This window comes from Drosophila nasuta, chromosome 2L (genome assembly GCF_023558535.2).
Source record: "Drosophila nasuta strain 15112-1781.00 chromosome 2L, ASM2355853v1, whole genome shotgun sequence".
Lineage (NCBI taxonomy): Eukaryota > Metazoa > Arthropoda > Insecta > Diptera > Drosophilidae > Drosophila > Drosophila nasuta.
This window is the reverse complement of record NC_083455.1, coordinates 4,926,099-4,944,209: the sequence shown is the minus strand read 5'-3', so window position 1 is coordinate 4,944,209 and position 18,111 is coordinate 4,926,099. Positions and strand designations below refer to the sequence as shown.

Below are 18,111 nucleotides of genomic sequence, written 5' to 3'. Positions count from 1 at the left end.
TTTGCGTAATGATGCTTCATTTTAGACCAACGATTATAAATTACTCTGCAGTGGTGTGTTAATATTGGCATTCGTTTCAAATATATTTCTGTTTACTTTGTAAATATCATTCCACCTATAGTTGCTTTTTTAAAACATCTTTATTGACTCAATAATAATTTCTTTTACGCTACAAATAGTGGTTACACATATTAACAAAATTATATTTGCTTATTAAAGTCAAAATCAATTAATTGCAAAATTTGTAAAATCTCACGTTTGAATTTATACTCATTTTAATAAAATGATTTTATGCATAAATTACAGCCATAGCCAATGCCGAATACGAACTACATTTTCTCGCAGTGCACGACTATCGTCAACACATATAGTTGCCAATTCATATTTATCGATAACGCAAAAGTAATTGCGCTTCCATCCCTAATTACCACAGCACATGGATTTGTTTTGTTTACATCGCGCGCGTAGAATTTCGTGATATCATTTTAATTATGTTGGCGCCCATTAAACACTTGTTGAGCAACTATCGTGTGGTGTTGGCCAGTGGCTCTCCTCGCCGCCAGGAACTTGTGCAAATGCTGGTAAATGAAACAAGTAATTACAGTCTAATTACTGTGTACTTCATTCGTGTTGTGCAACGACGAGAACAATTGATGAAGTGCTGATTAATAATCATTTTTTCGATTTAAGGGTCTCAATGCGGAATTGTGCCCTTCGACATTCGAGGAGAACCTCAACTTAGCGGACTTTAAAGAGTTCTCCGACTACATTGAGGCCACCGCACTAGGCAAGGCGGAGGAAGTCTTCAGCCGCTTGAGCAGCACAGGTGATGGCAAACAGTTGCTGGTGATAGCTGCCGATACGATGGTCACACTAGGCAAGGAGATTTACGGAAAGCCGAAGGATCCCGCCGATGCAGTCCGCATGCTAACCAAGTAAGTTTCAATTATATTTCTTAATAAGCGCAATCTATAAAGATTCTTCAGTTTATCAGGTGCCTGCAATCGGGTTTTTACGGGCGTAGTGCTCAAACATGCTAACGGAGTACGTCAATTTACGGATACGGCCGATGTTTACTTTGGCGATCTGTCGGCAGCACAAATCCAAAGCTATGTGGACAGCGGTGATCCACTGTGAGTAGCCAAGTCCAATATAAAGATCACTTAATTTCTAATCTGATCCTCAACAGCGACAAGGCTGGCGCCTATGGAGTACAGGGACCTGGTGGAGCGTTGATTCCCCGCATCGATGGTGACTTCTACTGTGTGATGGGTCTGCCATTGAATCGTCTGTGCTGCGAGTTGAACAAGCTCTTTCTGGAGGATTTGACAAACTAATAACCACAACAAAAGTAAAGAAATCAGCTAACACTTCTTGTCAGTCGCTCGCTTATCACAATCCGAAGAAAAAAGTTCTAATCTGTTGCAACGTCAGAGGCTATACTTAACTGATAACGCGTTCTGTTTGTATTCGTAATTGTATACTTTTGTTTCTCCGTAGACTAAGTCAAGAGTACAAATTAAAACAAGGCCTTTAGAAGTCAAACTGCTGTGTTGTTTTATGGTGAATTATTCAAGAAATTACCAACACTATGATATAGAGTTACTACGTACTTAAAATACAATAACTTGAATATTATTCAGTTAAAATTAATCAATGTTGAAGCTAAATAATTGACTCATAACAATGGCAATTTGAAATTGTAAAATAAAAATGTTAAATAATGCCAAAGAATCCCTCAGTCTTTAATAATACTGAACTCAACAATTTTGTGGTTTTGTTTTAGAATACTCCTTAAATGCCCATATCCAATGACTACTGTAGTATAAAATATGATAACGATTTGTTTTGGGTTTAACCCTTAATTGATACGTACGCTATCATATCTAAAAACCTATTGTTATGAAAAGAGAGAGTTAAATAAAAATTGAGAGCACGAATCTATAAAATGAAATGTTTCAAAGCATATGAGATTCTAGAATATAAACCGAAATTGTTATTGTTTATTATCTCCTCTGCTCGGAAAGTTATTCATTACTAGTTTTTTAATACCGTAAAGAGTTAACAAATTGTGATAAACATTTATAATCGCACAGCACTTTGGGTTTGTCTCCTTCAAACAGAGCTCATAAACTCGTATAAAAGAGTAACGTAAGTTTTCAAAGATAAGACGATTATATAAAGCAACAGTCCACAATAAATTCAAAATATATACACTTTTCATATTTATAGAAATCAACAATACGAACCGAACAGCTGGCAATCAGTCTACAATCATCATCGTCGGGGAGCGCAACACAAAAGATGACTTCAAATCAGAGCACCAACAACTACCAAATGTGGGGAGGACGTTTCAATGGCCAACCCAACATGGCTCTAATGGAACTCAACAATAGTCTGCCCTTCGATGCACGTCTCTATGCCGACGATCTGGACGCAAGCAAAGCATATGCCGAGGCACTTAAGCGAGCAGGTCATCTCAATGACGCTGAGTGCGATAAGCTGGTGAAAAGTCTGGAGCTGATACGTTACGATTGGATCGAACGACTTGTCAAGTTTCTGCCCAGTGATGAGGATGTCCACACCGTCAACGAACGCATGCTGGTCGATCTCACCGGTGAGCTGGGTCAGCGACTGCACACTGGACGCAGTCGCAATGATCAGGTGGCCACCGACATGAAGCTCTGGCTGCGCAAAGCCATCCGCGAGACATTGGGACGCCTTCGCCTGCTCATCAACGCCATTGCCAAGCAGGCGGAGTCCCAGCTGGGCGTTCTCATGCCCGGATACACACATCTGCAGCGCGCCCAGCCGGTTCAATTCTCCCACTGGCTGCTCTCGCATGCCTTTGCTCTACGTGAGGATTGCCTGCGTCTGGGCGAGCTGCGGGATCGTGCCAATGTCTTGCCCTTGGGCAGCGGCGCTCTTGCCGGGAATCCTCTGGGCATTGATAGACTGTGGCTAGCCGAGCGCCTGGGATTCGCAGCGGTTACTGGCAACAGCATGCATGCAGTGGGCGATCGTGATTTTGTGGGTAAGTAGAGAAAATATTGAATATACCCAATACACATTGGTTCGAAGGATATCATTTAGTGCGAATTAGAAGTATGGGAGGGCTTAATAGGAAGTATTGGTATCTTACATGGAATTTAGTTACTTTATAAAAGAATATATTTATTCAAGATCAATATGGAATTTTCAAAATAATTAGTTCAAATATGACTAAAACTAGTCTTTTTTGTAGAATTTGTTTTTAAATTGTTCTTGACTAAATATTTATTTAATGAAAATTATCCTGGCGTCCTAACTAAAATGAATCGAGTTTCTTACCTAAGCCGATCTCTTATCTTACTCTAATTGATTTCTAAATTTTGTTATGATCGCATAATAAATTTCGACAATTAATTTAATAGAGAAGCTACAAATGATATAGTTTTAAAATGGTATAGTTTTTCAATTTCCAATTTTAAGTTCTAATTTCAATATTTTCACTTAATTATTCATATTCCTTGCAAAGCGCTTATGTAAATTGGGACTGAAGTTAACAAACATCTTAAGTTTTATAACTACTATTCAGCTATGTTATGTTATGTTATGTATAGTTTAAAAGTTGTTAAAATACTTTTAAACTATACATAACTTATTAGTTAACGTTTTATATCACTAATTTGAGCTACAAAAAAATATATTATTACGAAAACTTGGATAGAATTTAACAGCTGTTATTTTAACATTCTATTAATAATAAAGTGTTCGTAAATTTTAATAACTCGACTCTCGAATCAAGAGTCTCGATGATAGAATTGTAAGATTTGTTTTTTTTTTTTTGTTCTTACAGTGGATTTCATCTACTGCGCCTCTGTGATCAGTCTTCATCTGTCGCGTCTGGCTGAGGATCTAATCCTCTACAGCACCAAGGAGTTTGACTTCATACGTCTGGACGACGCTTTCACCAGCGGCAGCAGTTTGATGCCGCAAAAGAAGAACCCCGACAGTCTGGAGCTGATTCGAGGCATCTCTGGATTGATCACGTCCAATCTGACGGGCATCATGATGACCATCAAAGGCACACCCTCGACCTACAACAAGGATCTGCAATTCGATAAGCAATATTGCTTCCAGGCCTACGACAAGCTGGCCCAAAGCTTAGACGTGACCGTGGGCGTAGTTCAGACCATGAAAGTGCAGCGAGAGCAACTCGAAGCTGCCCTGAGTCCAGATATGCTGGCCACAGATTGGGTAAGTCGCAGAACACCTATTCCACACTTTATGATTTGGCTAATTGACTGCGACTTTCAGGCATATTATCTGGTGCGCAAAGGCGTACCTTTTAGGCAGGCTCATCACCACATTGGACGCGTTGTGGCGCTTGCGGAGCAGCGTGGCGTCGATATAACCGAGGTGCCTTTAGGTGAACTGCAGCAGATTTGCGCTGCCTTTGGTGCCGATATTGCCAGCGTGGCAGACTATGGCAACAATGTGCAGCAGTACGATGTGATTGGAGGCACGTCGACCGGGAGCATTGCGGAACAATTGCGACTACTCAAGAAACTGGACAAGGAATTGCGCCAGCAGTCCTAGACGAGGGGACTGGCTTGTTTTTTTTTTTGGTTTTATTTGAATGTCGCTTTGGCTTCAATTATAGTTAACAAAAGTTGTAAATATTTTAATAAATGTTAATTCTTTTTTATACTTGTATATGTTTAATGTTTTTTACAGTGTGTAAACTCTGCTTCTAGTTCACACTGGGACTCTGTGGTGTATAAGTATATGGCTCATGGGTGCCGACTTCGCCATTGCTCTCCAGCTGCTGGTATCCGCTCATGGCCGAGTTCACTGGCAGTCCCACCTTGCCGCCAGAGATGAGGACTCCCAGGCTCTGTTGCAGCTGCCAGCGACGTGCCTCACGAATCGACTTGTTGCGACGCAGCGTCTTGGCCAACATGAAGGCGCAGAGAACGCCGAGCAGCTGCACAAAGGCCACTGTGGTTGCACCGGTGGCAATCAGCATGGCACTCTGCGAAATGATGAAGTTCATCTTGCGGAAGCAGCCATATTCGTAGGGTTCCAGGCAATTGTAGTCGTTGTTGTCGTTGGGAGTCTTGTCCAGATCGGCGCAGCAGGAGAGGGGCACCACGACATCGTCGGCTTCCAAATGGCTTCCGTTCTTGTTGTACGAATAATACTCCCTCCAGTCATCGGGTTCGACAACTCCACAGCAGCCCAACTGCAAGCAATACGAAACAAAATTAATTGTACATATTAAAAAATTGACATTAAGCAGCCTAATTTCGAAATTTAGTAGGTGCATAAAATATTGTGTAATTAAAACAGAAATCCTGTTGATGACAAGGAAATATTCATAAATAGATACTCAGAATAAATATATAAATGTTACTAAAAAGAAAAAATATATATAAATATATTGACGTTGCGAGTTTAAATTATATTTTAGAGATGGTTTAAAAGGAAACAATAAAAAAACTAAAAAAAATTATAAGAATAATGAAATAACTGAACTCGTTTATCGCAATGAGTATTTCACTCAAACAACAATTAAATAGTATTCAAATAAAATTTATGATGGGACTCTATTATATTAGATTATTTTTGAAAAATGCCTAATATTATTATTAATTTTTTATTAAAATAACGAATACAATTCCTTAATGTGATGAGCCAGAGTGACTAAGACCTTCAGGCTAAATTAATAATATGTAATGTTCAAAATTTAATGAAGAAATAATTGTATTTTTTACCAAAAATTTTATAGAAAATGTAATGAAAATTTACCTATTTCACTTTTCTTTTCACTTTGTATTAAGTCAAATTTATAAAAAATTTTTAAAAACTTGATTTGTCTTATCCTTTATCACGGATAAATAAAGATATTTTTGCGAAAGTTGCAATATTAAGGACTGACCAAATAAGTTACTTGGCAAATGGTTTTCTCTTAAGTTTCGCTACTCATAATTAGTCTCGCTGCCAATCAAACATGCTATCCGGGGATGGTTCTAAATATTTGCAAGTCAAGAAGTTAGTCTTTCAAAGTATATAGATCAGCGGTCGGTGCAAATGTATTCTCATATCAACTTTCCATTTGTGTGAGTGAAAAATAACACGAGGTTAACTTAAGAAGTAACGTTTTTCTGCTTTACCGTACGCAAAACTATATCAATCAACATCCTTCCATTCACTAATCTATTAATAATCTAAAACAATGTCTTTGACTAAATAATAAATTCAATTTGTTGGATACAAAATGACATTTTACGCTCTGCGCGTTTAAAATATTGTGCAGGACTATATCCGCTGAACAGTAACTGATCCGAATTTCAATTCTTCTTCATGCGTCAATTTAGAAATTATGTACATAGTTACATACATACATATGCCTATTCACTTAAGATACCACATAATTATTGTACTTACGCCAGTTTGCATGAAGTCGACGGCTGCCTCCACATTGGTGTCCGCTTCATAGTCGGACAGAGCGTTGGTCATGGTGCGCATCAGCATCTCACGAACCTGCGACTGCATCACGAAGGCAGCGATGGCCGCAGCCACTTCCAGGATGAAGACAAGGAAGAGGGCGACGCCGTACTGTGTAAATTTATAATTCACATCGTTAAAACCTTCTTCATTCGATGTTCATTTTTTGACTCACCAAATTAATCAGCATGACGCTTTCCTTGATAGCTCCATAGGCGCCCAAGGTGGCTACAGCGATCAGGATGAAGCCAATGGCAATGAGGAGCGCGGGAGGCGACGAGAAGTGTCCGTCGATGAAGAGACTGAAGTCGCCGAAGATCGTTTGAATGGTTGTGCCTACCATGATCAGTAGTATGGCCGTCAGCTGTGATTTAGGTGAGAAAAAAGAATAAGACATTTTAAATAGAAAATAGAACAAAAGCAGTTTGCGAACTCATGTCAAGTGAGGAAAGTATTTTCGCCATTTCTAGAAATGCTCTAATTAAAAGAGAATATCGGCATTATGCAATTTGGTACTCATCATCATGTATATTAGATAAGTTCCTAATAGAAGTGCCAAGTTTAAGAAAAACATGATTTTAAAGTAGAAACAATATTATGTTAAACAGATAAGAAAACTGCAGTCAAGTTTTGATTTCCCTCCTGTCCACAATTATAAGAAACCTCTTAAAGTTTTCTACTCTCGTATCAGAATTGGATGACGAAAAAGAGCGAAATAAATTATGAAGAATAATAGCTCTATGCATAATAAAGTATTTTTGATTCTGTTTGCATTTCCCGTTTTCAACTAGAATTTTATTAATATGTGTACTCTTATTACCTTCCTGTCTCTCGGATATAATGAAACTTGCATAGTAAATATAAAATACAATTGAGAGCTTCCATATTCCAAAATAAACTTGTACAAAGAGTCCTCTGAGATATAAGTATTTATACGCAAATCTGCTAAATCAGAATATATATAGTTTGTCAAACTTAATAAACTCCTATTACATTTAGGTGAAAAATCTAGCAAAATTTTGGAATACATTACTTGTACATTATTTATATTATATTAAATATTCTTTTTTGTTGCATAAAAGTGCATGTCTAATTGAGATTCATGATTACTATTAAAATAATAATGTCCAGTGGCATGTCAAACAAGCTTTGGCCTTGAAATCATGTTATTTAAGATAATATATATAGTACATTTTAAGTACCTCCAAGTACCTGTAATTAGTTGTAATAAAAAAAAGCAAAAGTTTAGGCATTTCGAGCTGACTAAATAGGGCATTAAACAATTTGAACTAAAACTTGACGTACATTTATAAATAAGCCTATTAAACATACAGGTGTTTTTGTTTTAGTTCACCAATTCATTGCGTCAGTTGGATATAATGAGAGCAATACACTTAAGGGGAGAGTACGAGTATTGAACTTATCGAGTCAGAATATGTTTCTGCGTCACTTATCTTATCAGTATTTATTAGGTAAACATATGATGAACAGCCTATATTAATAAGTGTGTATGTATAACATTAGATTCAACAAATGAATCTAATAATAAAGTAGGCTAATATTTAAATTAAATTAATTTTCATATTTCGCCTTGGTAATTACTGTAATATCAAAATATTTGATTCATAGACTGAGGTGAAATTCATGCCGTCATTGCAAAAGTTTGTTATCTGTTTCGATCAGTGAAACTCTACTCAAGTGTCTTTCGAGTCGTCAAGTTTTTTTTTATAAAAGAAGAAAAGCCAACAGGCATTTTGATCCGTTTCTCTTTGCCAACTCTCTTCAGATGTTATTAAATATTTGTGGGATTGTATTGTGGAGCAAGTGCTCAGACGTGTTATGTGAATCACAAGTACGACAAAAAATAAAAATATTGCTCAACTGTTGATAAGAGCGAAAAAGCGCCTTTTTATCAGCGTTGTGATATATACACTCATGTATGTACTATATACTATTTCTTGTAGGAAGAATATCAAAATGGCGTCGTTTAATGAATCACGAAAGTGGAGTACGAAATAGGTTTGATTAAATTTCGAAAATCAAAAACTCACCGCAAACATAAAGCTCACAATTAGGAGCATGTATTTAGCGCAACGCATTCCGGAATTCAGTTCCAATTCCCGATTCGCCATTTTTGCTTTTTAGTTAACTTTCGTTGGAATTCTCTGCAATTAACTGCAATTTGTATATATTATATATTTAGCTAATTATTTGTTAATTATTTGTAATGTTTTTTTTTTGTTTAATATTTTACTTTTCACAAAACGTACTTTAACTTTTCGTAGCTAGACGTATACTGAGCGAGCCCAGAACGTGAAACGTTGCCAGTTACAATCGCAATTGGTTCTCGGCTCTCGGCCAAATTGGCTTGCCTCTCTCCCACACACTAATTGTCGCTCTCTGTGGCAGTTCTCTATGCTCTTTTCGTAGCTTATCAGCCAACAAATGTCCAATGTTTTTCTTTTCTCTAAAAGTTGTTGATAAAAGCCAGCGATAAGATTGGCGCATAATGCATTCACATACATATATGTATAGTATATATTTATTTTGCAATAAAATGTGAAATTTGTTGAGCCAAATACACAAACTTATTTTACCTGAACTTAATACGTAATTTCTCATTGTTGTTTGTTTCTACAATTCAACTGCACTTCAAGTGCAAGGTCAGAAGTGGGGGCTGCCATGACTTATCGATTATTTATCAATTTGAAATGAGTCAACACAGCGTTGACGTTATCGATTTTTTAATACTACTCGTGCTATTTCGAATAGTTTAAATTATTCATTAGATTTCATCATGTCTAGTCCAAGTTTGCTTTGGGCAAACTACGAATATTCATAGCATAGACTCTGCCAGCAATTAGGTTGAGTAAGCGAGCAAATATTTAAAGTGCTTGGCCTTATCGTGTAGAAATAAAGATACCAATTTTAAATGTTGGTAATTATCAGAGATACTGATTTTTCCATTTTAGTTATCAATTTCTTACTCCTCCTTTTCATAGCATACTTTGAGGAGCTTTGCAAAATTGCTATAGGCGCTATCTATAGGGTAACAGGCAGAAAAAATTATCTCCGACCCCATAAAGTATATACATATGATTCTTAATCAGCCATGTCTGTGTGTCTGTCCGTCCGTATGAAAGACTGGATTTCAGGGACTGAAAGAGATCCAGCTATCATTCTCTTTCGACAGCGGATCATGTTTGTTTCAAAAACGCTTACTTACCACGGGTCTTAGCTGCTGTGGTTGACAATCTGGAATGTTTAGTACTCTATGGTATATTTTTAATGTTTACATCAATATGCCAAATAAAGCATTCTGTATATTTTAATATTATTGTGATATATTTTTTGTATATATGTAGAATATGGTTTTATTAGAGATTGATAATGAGTATCTCACAGTCGAGCACACTCGACTGGGGCTTTGTAACTTGTTTTCATTTAATTTATTATTCTGCATTTATAGACAATATTATTTCTAATAAATTTATAATATTTTATTAACATACAACGGACTTAAAACTGATATTAGAACAGACTTATGCAAAAATAATAATTTCTGTCTGTCTTCGGAATGATTCGCAGTTTTCGGTATATTTTATATGTCGATTCCTATCTCTTCCACACTTTTAAAAAGAAAGACGCAAAAAGAAATAATACCTTTCCTTTGTTAATAAGTTCGATTAGATTGGATTTTGTTTCGCTCCGATTGCTCCGCTTGTTAAGTTTATTTGCTCATGGGAGTGCAATAAAGCGAATTAATTACTACAGAATCAAGGGAAGTGCATGTGAGGATTTATAAGCTAAGTTGTGTTTAATAGTGGAATTATTAAAATTACAGAAACATTTCAATAATTTATCAGCAGAAAAGTACAACGTATGGTATGTTCCTTAAGAATAAACACCCTGATTACAGAGTATTAAGTTCACATGTATTTTTGACTCCCCATCGATAGGTGGGATTTTCATCTACATGAAGCCAGTGATACCATTTCGAATTTTGATCTCGCGCGCAATGTAACAGGCAAAGATGACGCCAAAGAACTGAAAGAAGTAACAAATTTATTAACAATCTGTATTTGTATTTGTTGAGATATTGTATTTGGAATTTACCTGGAGCACTGCAATGACAACTCCAGCGGCACCAAGGCTAACAGCATGATCGGAGATATAGTCGGAGAAACCCAATAAACAGGCGTCTTTGTTCCGATTAGTATTCAAAGTATCATTTTCGCAAGTGAAGGTGCCCAAGGCTCCCGCAGGAATCTTGCAGCAGGAGATAGGCAAACTAGAGTTCTTGAACTCATCGTTCCAATTTGTGTAGTTGGTGACACCACAGCACTGGAAATCACGCTGCACATTGTCCCACAGTGCAGTCGTTGGAGTCGCCCTAACGCTATTGTACTCCGACAACGAATCAAACAGTGTTGAATTGATCAAGCTATAGGCGTCATTGCGTAGAACATAACCGCTGATGCCCGCTGCCAGTTCCAGTATAAAGATGATGAATAGCATTATGGAGAAGCTGAGGATGAGGCAATAGTTCTCCTTCAACGCTCCCCAGCAGCCGAAGAACGTGATCACAATGATGAACGCTCCAATGACAATCAGGAATGTTGGTATGGAGAAGAATTTGGCAGTTAGAAAGAGTTCATAGCCAGTGTAAACAGCGCCAACTCCAGCTCCGACTGCTATTAGAATGATGCCAGTGATCTATTCAAACAAAAGAAAAACATAGCAAAATTTGTATAAATTACATATTAAAATAATGTAAAAAGGGTATTTGTTCGTCTACAATCAACAATAAACCAATAAAAGCCTCAATGGCAGATAACTCAAATGGTGACTTATCTATATGCTTTCAAATTAATCAATGTCAACTTAAGCCGTACCAATCTAGATTGTAGATCCTACAAAGAATTTCACAAGCTTATAAATTGGTAAAAGACTTACAATTTTCTTTAACTTAACTTTATTTTTAAATTGCAATGGAATTTATGTTGGAAATGAATAATTTGTATTTTAGAAAAATTTAGGTAGAGTAATGAAGTATATACATACATATATAGCCATAATGGTATATAAATAGTATATTTAGTATTTAGTATATATGTATTTTGTATATTTAGTATATATGTAGTTAAAGATACTGAAAGTAGTGGAAGAAATAGTTAATAAGCTTCAATATTCGGCAGCATTATTATGAATAATTTGTATTTTAGAAAAATATAGGTAGAGTAGTGAAGTATATACAGCCATAATGGTATATAAATGGTATATTTAGTATTTAGAATATATGCATTTTGTATATGTAGTATATACCATATGTAGTTAAAGATACTGAAAATAGTGGAAGAGATAGTTATTAAGCTTGAATATTCGGCTGCATTATTAAATTTGAATATATATAAACTTTAGCTTTATCTTATCTGCCGAATTACATAGATAGTTGGCAATTATTAATTGGAGTTTCTGCTTTGGAAGCACTCCCACGGCTCGATGACTCATCCAGATATATATTAGAAATACTGGTGTACTATATAGTTGAATACTTACCAAAAAGATCAGATTAAATCCAAATAGCGTGTATTTCACGGCATTTGCGCTGCCCGTTAGAAGCGACATTTTGGTGCTTTAGTAAATTGAATTCTGAAATGGGAGTCACAATTTTAATATTGTTATATTTATTATGGGCAGTTATCATGCACCTTTATCGATTAATTGTGTATGTCTTGTTTACTGTAAAATAACAAAATTTAGCACAACCGCCGCGAATTAAAGTCTGAATGATAATAACTAGCGTTGCAGACCGTTCGAAGAGCCCAAAGTCAACTTTCGTTCGTTCTATTGTTTCTAATCACAAAATGTTGTCTTATCGGCAAACGATATGGCAAACACTTTGTTTTAGCCAAAATGTGGTCAGCTACCAAGTACCTGTCGTTGTTGCAGCTCAGACAAGATAAACTCGTTTTGGCCCCGATAAGATAACAATGGCCAATTCCCGGACACAGCACTCCATTTTACGCATAAACTGTGCAAATATTATTATATTGATGATTTTTGTATATACTAGCATAGCATAGCAGACTTTTTCAAAATGTATTTTACGCTTTTAGCTGCAACGAAATTAGTTTGTTGCATGCCACTAATTAAATGTGGTAGAATTGTCGGACTGCGAAATTCCGAGAAAATCGATATCAATACTAAACGAGTTCAGTGGGAATTTATAGCAAGTATATAAGAATTAAAACACACGTCAATAGTTTGAGCAATTCGTGTCTTGAATAAGTTTCATTATTTTTCACTATCTTATCTATACTGGACTTTTAAATTAAATACATATGTAATCAACCGGTTACAACACTTCTGATATTCTCTTTCGTAATATTTATTATTGTTATGATATATTTATAGCACTTCTGTTTGGATCAATATGAATGATCAAAGCAACTCTAAAATCATTTCAAAACAGATTAAATTATGCCTTGACCTATTTGAATTATTTATTCAGATAAGATATTTGTATGTTTTAAAATTATTTTATTTTTTCAATATATTTATCAAATTTCACACCAAACAAATTTTAATTTAATTTAAGTAGCGTAGCCAATTAATTTGCACAGTTGGTACTAACGTTTTTTTTACAAAATCAAATATTGCGAAGTCTCTTTTCGCTTTATCGCACAGCTGTTCACATCAATGTCATAGACTCGTTTATTTGTTAGCAATTGACTGTCTTATACTAATTTTATAACACCTTTGTTTTGGAAACACTTTTATATTATCGCTCAACTGGTGCCCTAGCATTGACTCATTAACTCATGTCGACATACAAGTATGAATCATCGATGAAATCTAGATCCTAAAATTGATAACGATTTTTTTGGTTTTATTAATAATGAATTTCCATTTCATTTATAGGCACGAGTCGCTATTATTTATTTACTTGCTACAATTGGAATTGCAAATGTCATTGTCGTAAACGGTTCGTCTCTCTTTCTCTCTGAGAGAATTCGTCAGACATCGGTTCTGTTCGTATCTAATATACTTACTTCTCAACCGGCAAACAGCTCGATAAACTGGCGTTGGTAACGACGGTTGGACGACAACTGGCCTCTTCAGTGGCCCGTTCATTCTAAAAAAATCACATTGACGCTCCCGCTTTTTTTTTCGTTATCAACACTCATACGTACCTGACGTACTTACAAATACTATAATACTGAGAAATTGTTGTAGTTGCTTATAAGTGCATGTGTAGTGAACAGATAAAAAATGTGGCACGAAAGCCCACGTACATGGTAAAATTATAACATGAAAATTAGCAAGTTAAAATAAAAAGTCAAAGTTTTCTCGACTTTAGAATAACCTGTAGGAAATGCAAAATTGGTTTAGATTTTATAAATTTGAACAGATAAGAAAGATACGGAATATAACAAATTAATAAACCGCAATACCAAAGGGTGTGTTTGGTATATTTCTAAAGTACTACATTCAAAATAAACCATAGTGTAAAAAATATCAGATTGATAACCAATGCAACTAACTATTTATATGAACGAACAGAGAGAAAGGCGGGCATGACTATATCGTCTCGGCTGTTGATTTTGATCAATAATATATACTTCATCGAGTCAAATTATGGATCCTTCTGACTGTTACATACATTTTCTGTCAGCACAAAGTTATAATACCCTACTACCCTATGGGTAGCTGGTATAACAAGAAAAACCATATACGCATGTCATTCTGAAAATATTTATTTTTATTTTAAAAAATAATATATCGAAATGTAGCATTTGTACGAATTTACAGAAAAACAGATTCTAAATCATGTGCGAAATCTTTAAAAATTTATGTATAAATGAAAATCGTTTCGCATACGCAAATTACAAAACTTAATGCTATTAAAGAATATATATGAGTATCATTTGTTATTTATTTAAATTTATATGCATTTTTTCATTTATGAATGTTTGTAAACATAAAGGACAAATATTGTTTTTCTTTTAACAAAATGTTAGGTACGATTATGGATATATATTGTAACAGGGTTGGCATAGTATAATACTTGAATTTTGAATTTATGCCAAAACATGTTGGTGTATAAATTAGTTGAGTTAATTATTATATGTTGTATTTTATATATCGTATGTATGAATGTGCTGAAGGAACTGCTTTTGGAAATCGCTTTAATAGATGCACGCATAAAATGTTAATTGTGGGATTAGTAAACACTTCTTTTTTTTTTTGTTTATACGCCAATTTAAGTAATTATCTTGAAATTTTTGTAAATGTGAGAAAAATTTCAAAAATTACCAGATTTATGCACAAAAAGTTGGCTTCGTAAAAGCGCCTTAAAAATAAGCACGCCATAAAATATGAATATATATATCTTAGTTAGTTTTTATATTATTTAGTATAGGTTTAGTAGTTCGTTGCTTCGTTCATAGGTTCCCTCTCTTTCTCTTTTTCTTTCCATTCTTTTTCTTTATTGTTATTTTCTATCCTTGCCATGGCGATCGCGTTGATGCTTTGTGGCCGCAATTGTCGTTGTGGTCAGACTGTGCATATGATGCTGAGGCTGTTGTCCTCCATGATGCTTGCTGCCTCCACTGCTGCTATGCTGATGATGATGCTGATGGTGATGATGATGCCCATTCAGTGTGCTTTTACCGTGTCTGCAGAGAAATAGAGAGTGAAATATAGAGGTTAATTAGCATTACGCCAAATGGTATTAGTTGTTAATACAGTTTTAATATGCATTGCTACTTGGTTTTTATAAATATATAGTACAACATCCTTTTTGTTTATAGAGTATACCAAATGTGCTACTTCCACTACGTAGTTCCAGTTTTGCTAAAGTACCGCTTTTAGTGTTCTGGTACAATAAGAAAATAGAGTAGAGCGAGCGATGTTGATGTTTTGATTCATTTGCAGTTCATGTCCAATTTCATTGATGATTTGATTTTTATTTTGATATATTTTTTGGTTTTTGTTTTGATTTTGCAGCAACATGTTCATAGTCAGTTTTTAGAATCGATACTAGAAATAGTGTTCTAAAGTGTAGTAGAGGTTGTGCTACAAATGTTAGCATAGAGTAGAAATTTCCAATATCATTTTAGCTGGTTAAATATATTGTTTACAAACATGCATTTTAGGAATCCATCTACTGTTATAAATTAAATCGTTACTTTCTAATTGTTTAGAAATACCTTTTTTTCAAATTGTAATTGAAAAGTAGTTTTAAGAGAAGAAAATTGTAGAAAAGTTGATTAGTTTTGGAAAGTTAGTCTAGCATTCAACGTTCTACAGACGAGCAAAGATTTGGTGTTAGCTCTAAATATTCCTAATGCACCCACAACATGCTTCCAGTGTTGCTTAACTAAAAATGTTTTCAAAATTTTGAAGTTTGGCTTACGCTGTCAAAAGTAAAAACAGAACCATTTTCATTCATTGTGTTGTGTGTGTGATATTTTGTTTTGTTTTGTTTTTTTGTGCAATCCCATTGAGTGTGTGCTCCGAGTAAACAACAAACAAAAACTCTCTTCTTTTTCTCTTCTCTCTGTCGCCCTCTTTGTTTCTCAATGCCATGGGGATTTATTTTTTATTGTATTAGTATTTAGGAGGGAACACGGGTTAGAAAACAGAGCCAATTGCCGATTTGCAATTCGTCTTGAGCTTTTCGAGAATTGGTTTTTAATTATTCGTGTTGATTGCGTGCTTCATTTCGACATTTTCGCGTGCATTGAGGTAGTCAAAAATAAGAAAATTATACCAAAAACAAAAAAACAGTAAAGTAGGAAGAACATTTTCGGAGTGCATAGGAGTGAGTAACGTGAGAGAAATCTTTGACTGTGACTGTGACTGCGATGAGATCCGGTTGCGCCCATCCATGTGCGACTTTGCTATTTTGGTTGTATGCTCCAGCGCTGACTATGAACATGTGCAGATGCCAAAGGGCTGATGCGTTGACACACTGCTGCGCACCTGGCGCCTGCGCAACCGTTTTGGCCAACTGCCCAGCCGACTCGCCAGCGCAGCAGTTGCGCCCCCATTTGCCGCCCCTCCACGCCCACTGCTACCAAAGAGTTGAGCGTGCTCGTTGCTCAAATTGTGCTGATAGGGACGCAGCTTGCTAGCGGTCAATGTGGCCGCTGGTGTTGCGTACAGCAAATAATTGTCATAGACATGGCTAACGCTCGAGTTGCGCTTGGCCGGCAAATATGGCAGAAAGGCGAAACTTGAGCTCGTTGATTGCGTGCACTTGAGCGAAAGCTTGCGAGGCTGAGGCTTCGACTTGCACCGCAGCGTCGACTGATTCGAGTAGCTCGGCGCCACCGGAATCATGTCCAGCTTAACGCGATGCTCGTAGGCGGCTGCGGGCTGTATAGGCACAGGTATGAGAGACTGCTTGCGCTTGCGACGAGGGGGCGGCAATGGCGGTTGTGGCAGCGGAGTTGCGGCAGTCTCATCTATGCTGGCATAGTCTGCATCCTCGGCGGTTTGTGTATTGGCTAAATTCGTTACGTATACGTACGTCAGTTCGTTGTGCGTTGTTGTAGGTGTTGCTGTTGTAGCTGTAGTTGTGGTTGCTTTGTGCGTTGTTGTTGCTGTTGTGCTTTTTGTTGTACTGCCTGTTGTTGTTGTTGTCCTAGAGCCAGTCGCAGACTTTCTGTGTGCCGACGACGTTGTGTGTGCAGTGTCGTTGTGATTGCTGCTGCGACCGCTTTTACTCGACTTGTGACCCGCTGTTGCTGCCTGCTGCTGCTGCTGCTGCTGTTCACTGTGTCTCGAGCGACTGGAGTGACCTGTGTGTGAATGTCAATGGAAACGATGAGCTTGCGAATTCGATTTCAAGTTGTCAGAATGTTAGATTAACCAATTTGCGGACTTTGCTACGACTGTTAACTTGATTAAGACTAATTGTTGTGTTTGTGTGTGTGTGCCAAAATGTGAGTTGAAAATTTTGTAGTTTGCGGCAACTGAGAATGAGTAACTTCATTTTTATGGTTATAAACCTTTAATTCAAAAATAATTCTTTTTGTATTGTGATTAACATTTATATGCCTCATTTTGAATTGTTTTTCTTCTTCAAATATGTATACTCCTGAGGGCTACATTAAATATTATTTTGAAATAGTTTTTAATAATGTCAATTAAATAATATTGAAATATATATTTCAAACTGTAAATTTGATTATTTTAAGATTCTTATCAAATCAAAAGTCTTAAAAATCAATATTTAATTTAGTTTTTTCAGGGCACAAATATTCTCTACTTTTAATAATTTATTATCATTATTTTTGATTTAAATTTCCGAAAGTGTGTTTAGCCATTTTAAATTTCATTCTCAGCTGCGTGGTGTAAAGAAAAACAAGTGCCAAGTGGAAAAAGTAAGCAACAGCCTTGAAGCCTTGACTCGATCAATCGCCACAAGTTATGATCTATTGCCCGAACTGCAAATTTGGTGGGGCTTAGTTTCGATTTGAATGGCTGACTGTCGCGGCTAGCTAACCTAAAACGTTTGCGCAGCTTAAGCGGCTGTGTGGCACCCAAAATGAGCAAGCCCAAAACAAACAAGTCTGCAATAGATACGAGTATACGAGTACGCATATG

The 18,111-nt window shown here is 36.1% G+C and overlaps 5 protein-coding genes across 15 annotated transcripts in view; 2 read left to right on the top strand and 3 right to left on the bottom strand.

The window, feature by feature from the left end:
* The first annotated feature begins 331 nt into the window (after positions 1-331).
* On the top strand, positions 332-1,681 carry LOC132798985 (dTTP/UTP pyrophosphatase). Its single transcript, XM_060811069.1, has 4 exons — positions 332-581; positions 691-935; positions 987-1,133; positions 1,190-1,681. Exons 1-4 carry the CDS (start codon positions 492-494, stop codon positions 1,335-1,337), a joined length of 630 nt encoding a protein of 209 aa, XP_060667052.1. The 5' UTR covers positions 332-491; the 3' UTR covers positions 1,338-1,681.
* A 535-nt stretch (positions 1,682-2,216) lies between these two features.
* On the top strand, positions 2,217-4,692 carry LOC132798971 (argininosuccinate lyase). The gene is made up of 3 exons (XM_060811027.1): positions 2,217-3,034; positions 3,839-4,239; positions 4,300-4,692. The coding sequence occupies exons 1-3, from the start codon at positions 2,305-2,307 to the stop codon at positions 4,579-4,581; spliced, it is 1,413 nt and encodes a 470-aa protein (XP_060667010.1). The 5' UTR covers positions 2,217-2,304; the 3' UTR covers positions 4,582-4,692.
* On the bottom strand, positions 4,564-8,872 carry LOC132798979 (tetraspanin-6). Its single transcript, XM_060811056.1, has 5 exons — positions 8,763-8,872; positions 8,544-8,667; positions 6,668-6,856; positions 6,433-6,603; positions 4,564-5,227 (listed from the first exon to the last, which is right to left on the bottom strand). The coding sequence occupies exons 2-5, from the start codon at positions 8,622-8,624 to the stop codon at positions 4,736-4,738; spliced, it is 933 nt and encodes a 310-aa protein (XP_060667039.1). The 5' UTR covers positions 8,625-8,667; positions 8,763-8,872; the 3' UTR covers positions 4,564-4,735.
* A 1,316-nt stretch (positions 8,873-10,188) lies between these two features.
* Positions 10,189-13,632, bottom strand: LOC132785323 (CD63 antigen). 2 transcript variants are annotated; one of them, XM_060791380.1, is made up of 4 exons: positions 13,548-13,632; positions 12,052-12,144; positions 10,609-11,208; positions 10,189-10,539 (listed from the first exon to the last, which is right to left on the bottom strand). In XM_060791380.1, exons 2-4 carry the CDS (start codon positions 12,118-12,120, stop codon positions 10,465-10,467), a joined length of 744 nt encoding a protein of 247 aa, XP_060647363.1. In that variant the 5' UTR covers positions 12,121-12,144; positions 13,548-13,632; the 3' UTR covers positions 10,189-10,464. The 2 variants fall into 2 exon arrangements, with proteins under 2 accessions (XP_060647363.1, XP_060647354.1); XM_060791371.1 differs by lacking the exon at positions 13,548-13,632 and adding an exon at positions 12,204-12,310.
* Positions 13,633-14,698: 1,066 nt separating this feature from the next.
* LOC132785271 (uncharacterized) overlaps positions 14,699-18,111 on the bottom strand; it is a 46,884-nt gene continuing 43,471 nt past the window's right edge. For 5 of the 10 annotated variants that reach the window (XM_060791300.1, XM_060791284.1, XM_060791293.1 and 2 more), the window contains 2 exons: positions 15,914-17,303; positions 15,082-15,173 (listed from right to left, as the gene is read on the bottom strand). In XM_060791300.1, coding sequence (XP_060647283.1) covers positions 16,429-17,303 — 875 coding nt within the window. In that variant the 3' untranslated portion in view covers positions 15,082-15,173; positions 15,914-16,428. Of the gene's footprint in view, positions 15,174-15,913; positions 17,304-18,010; positions 18,078-18,111 lie in introns of those variants that run through there. The other 5 variants (XM_060791309.1, XM_060791361.1, XM_060791335.1 and 2 more) reach the window with 3 other exon arrangements.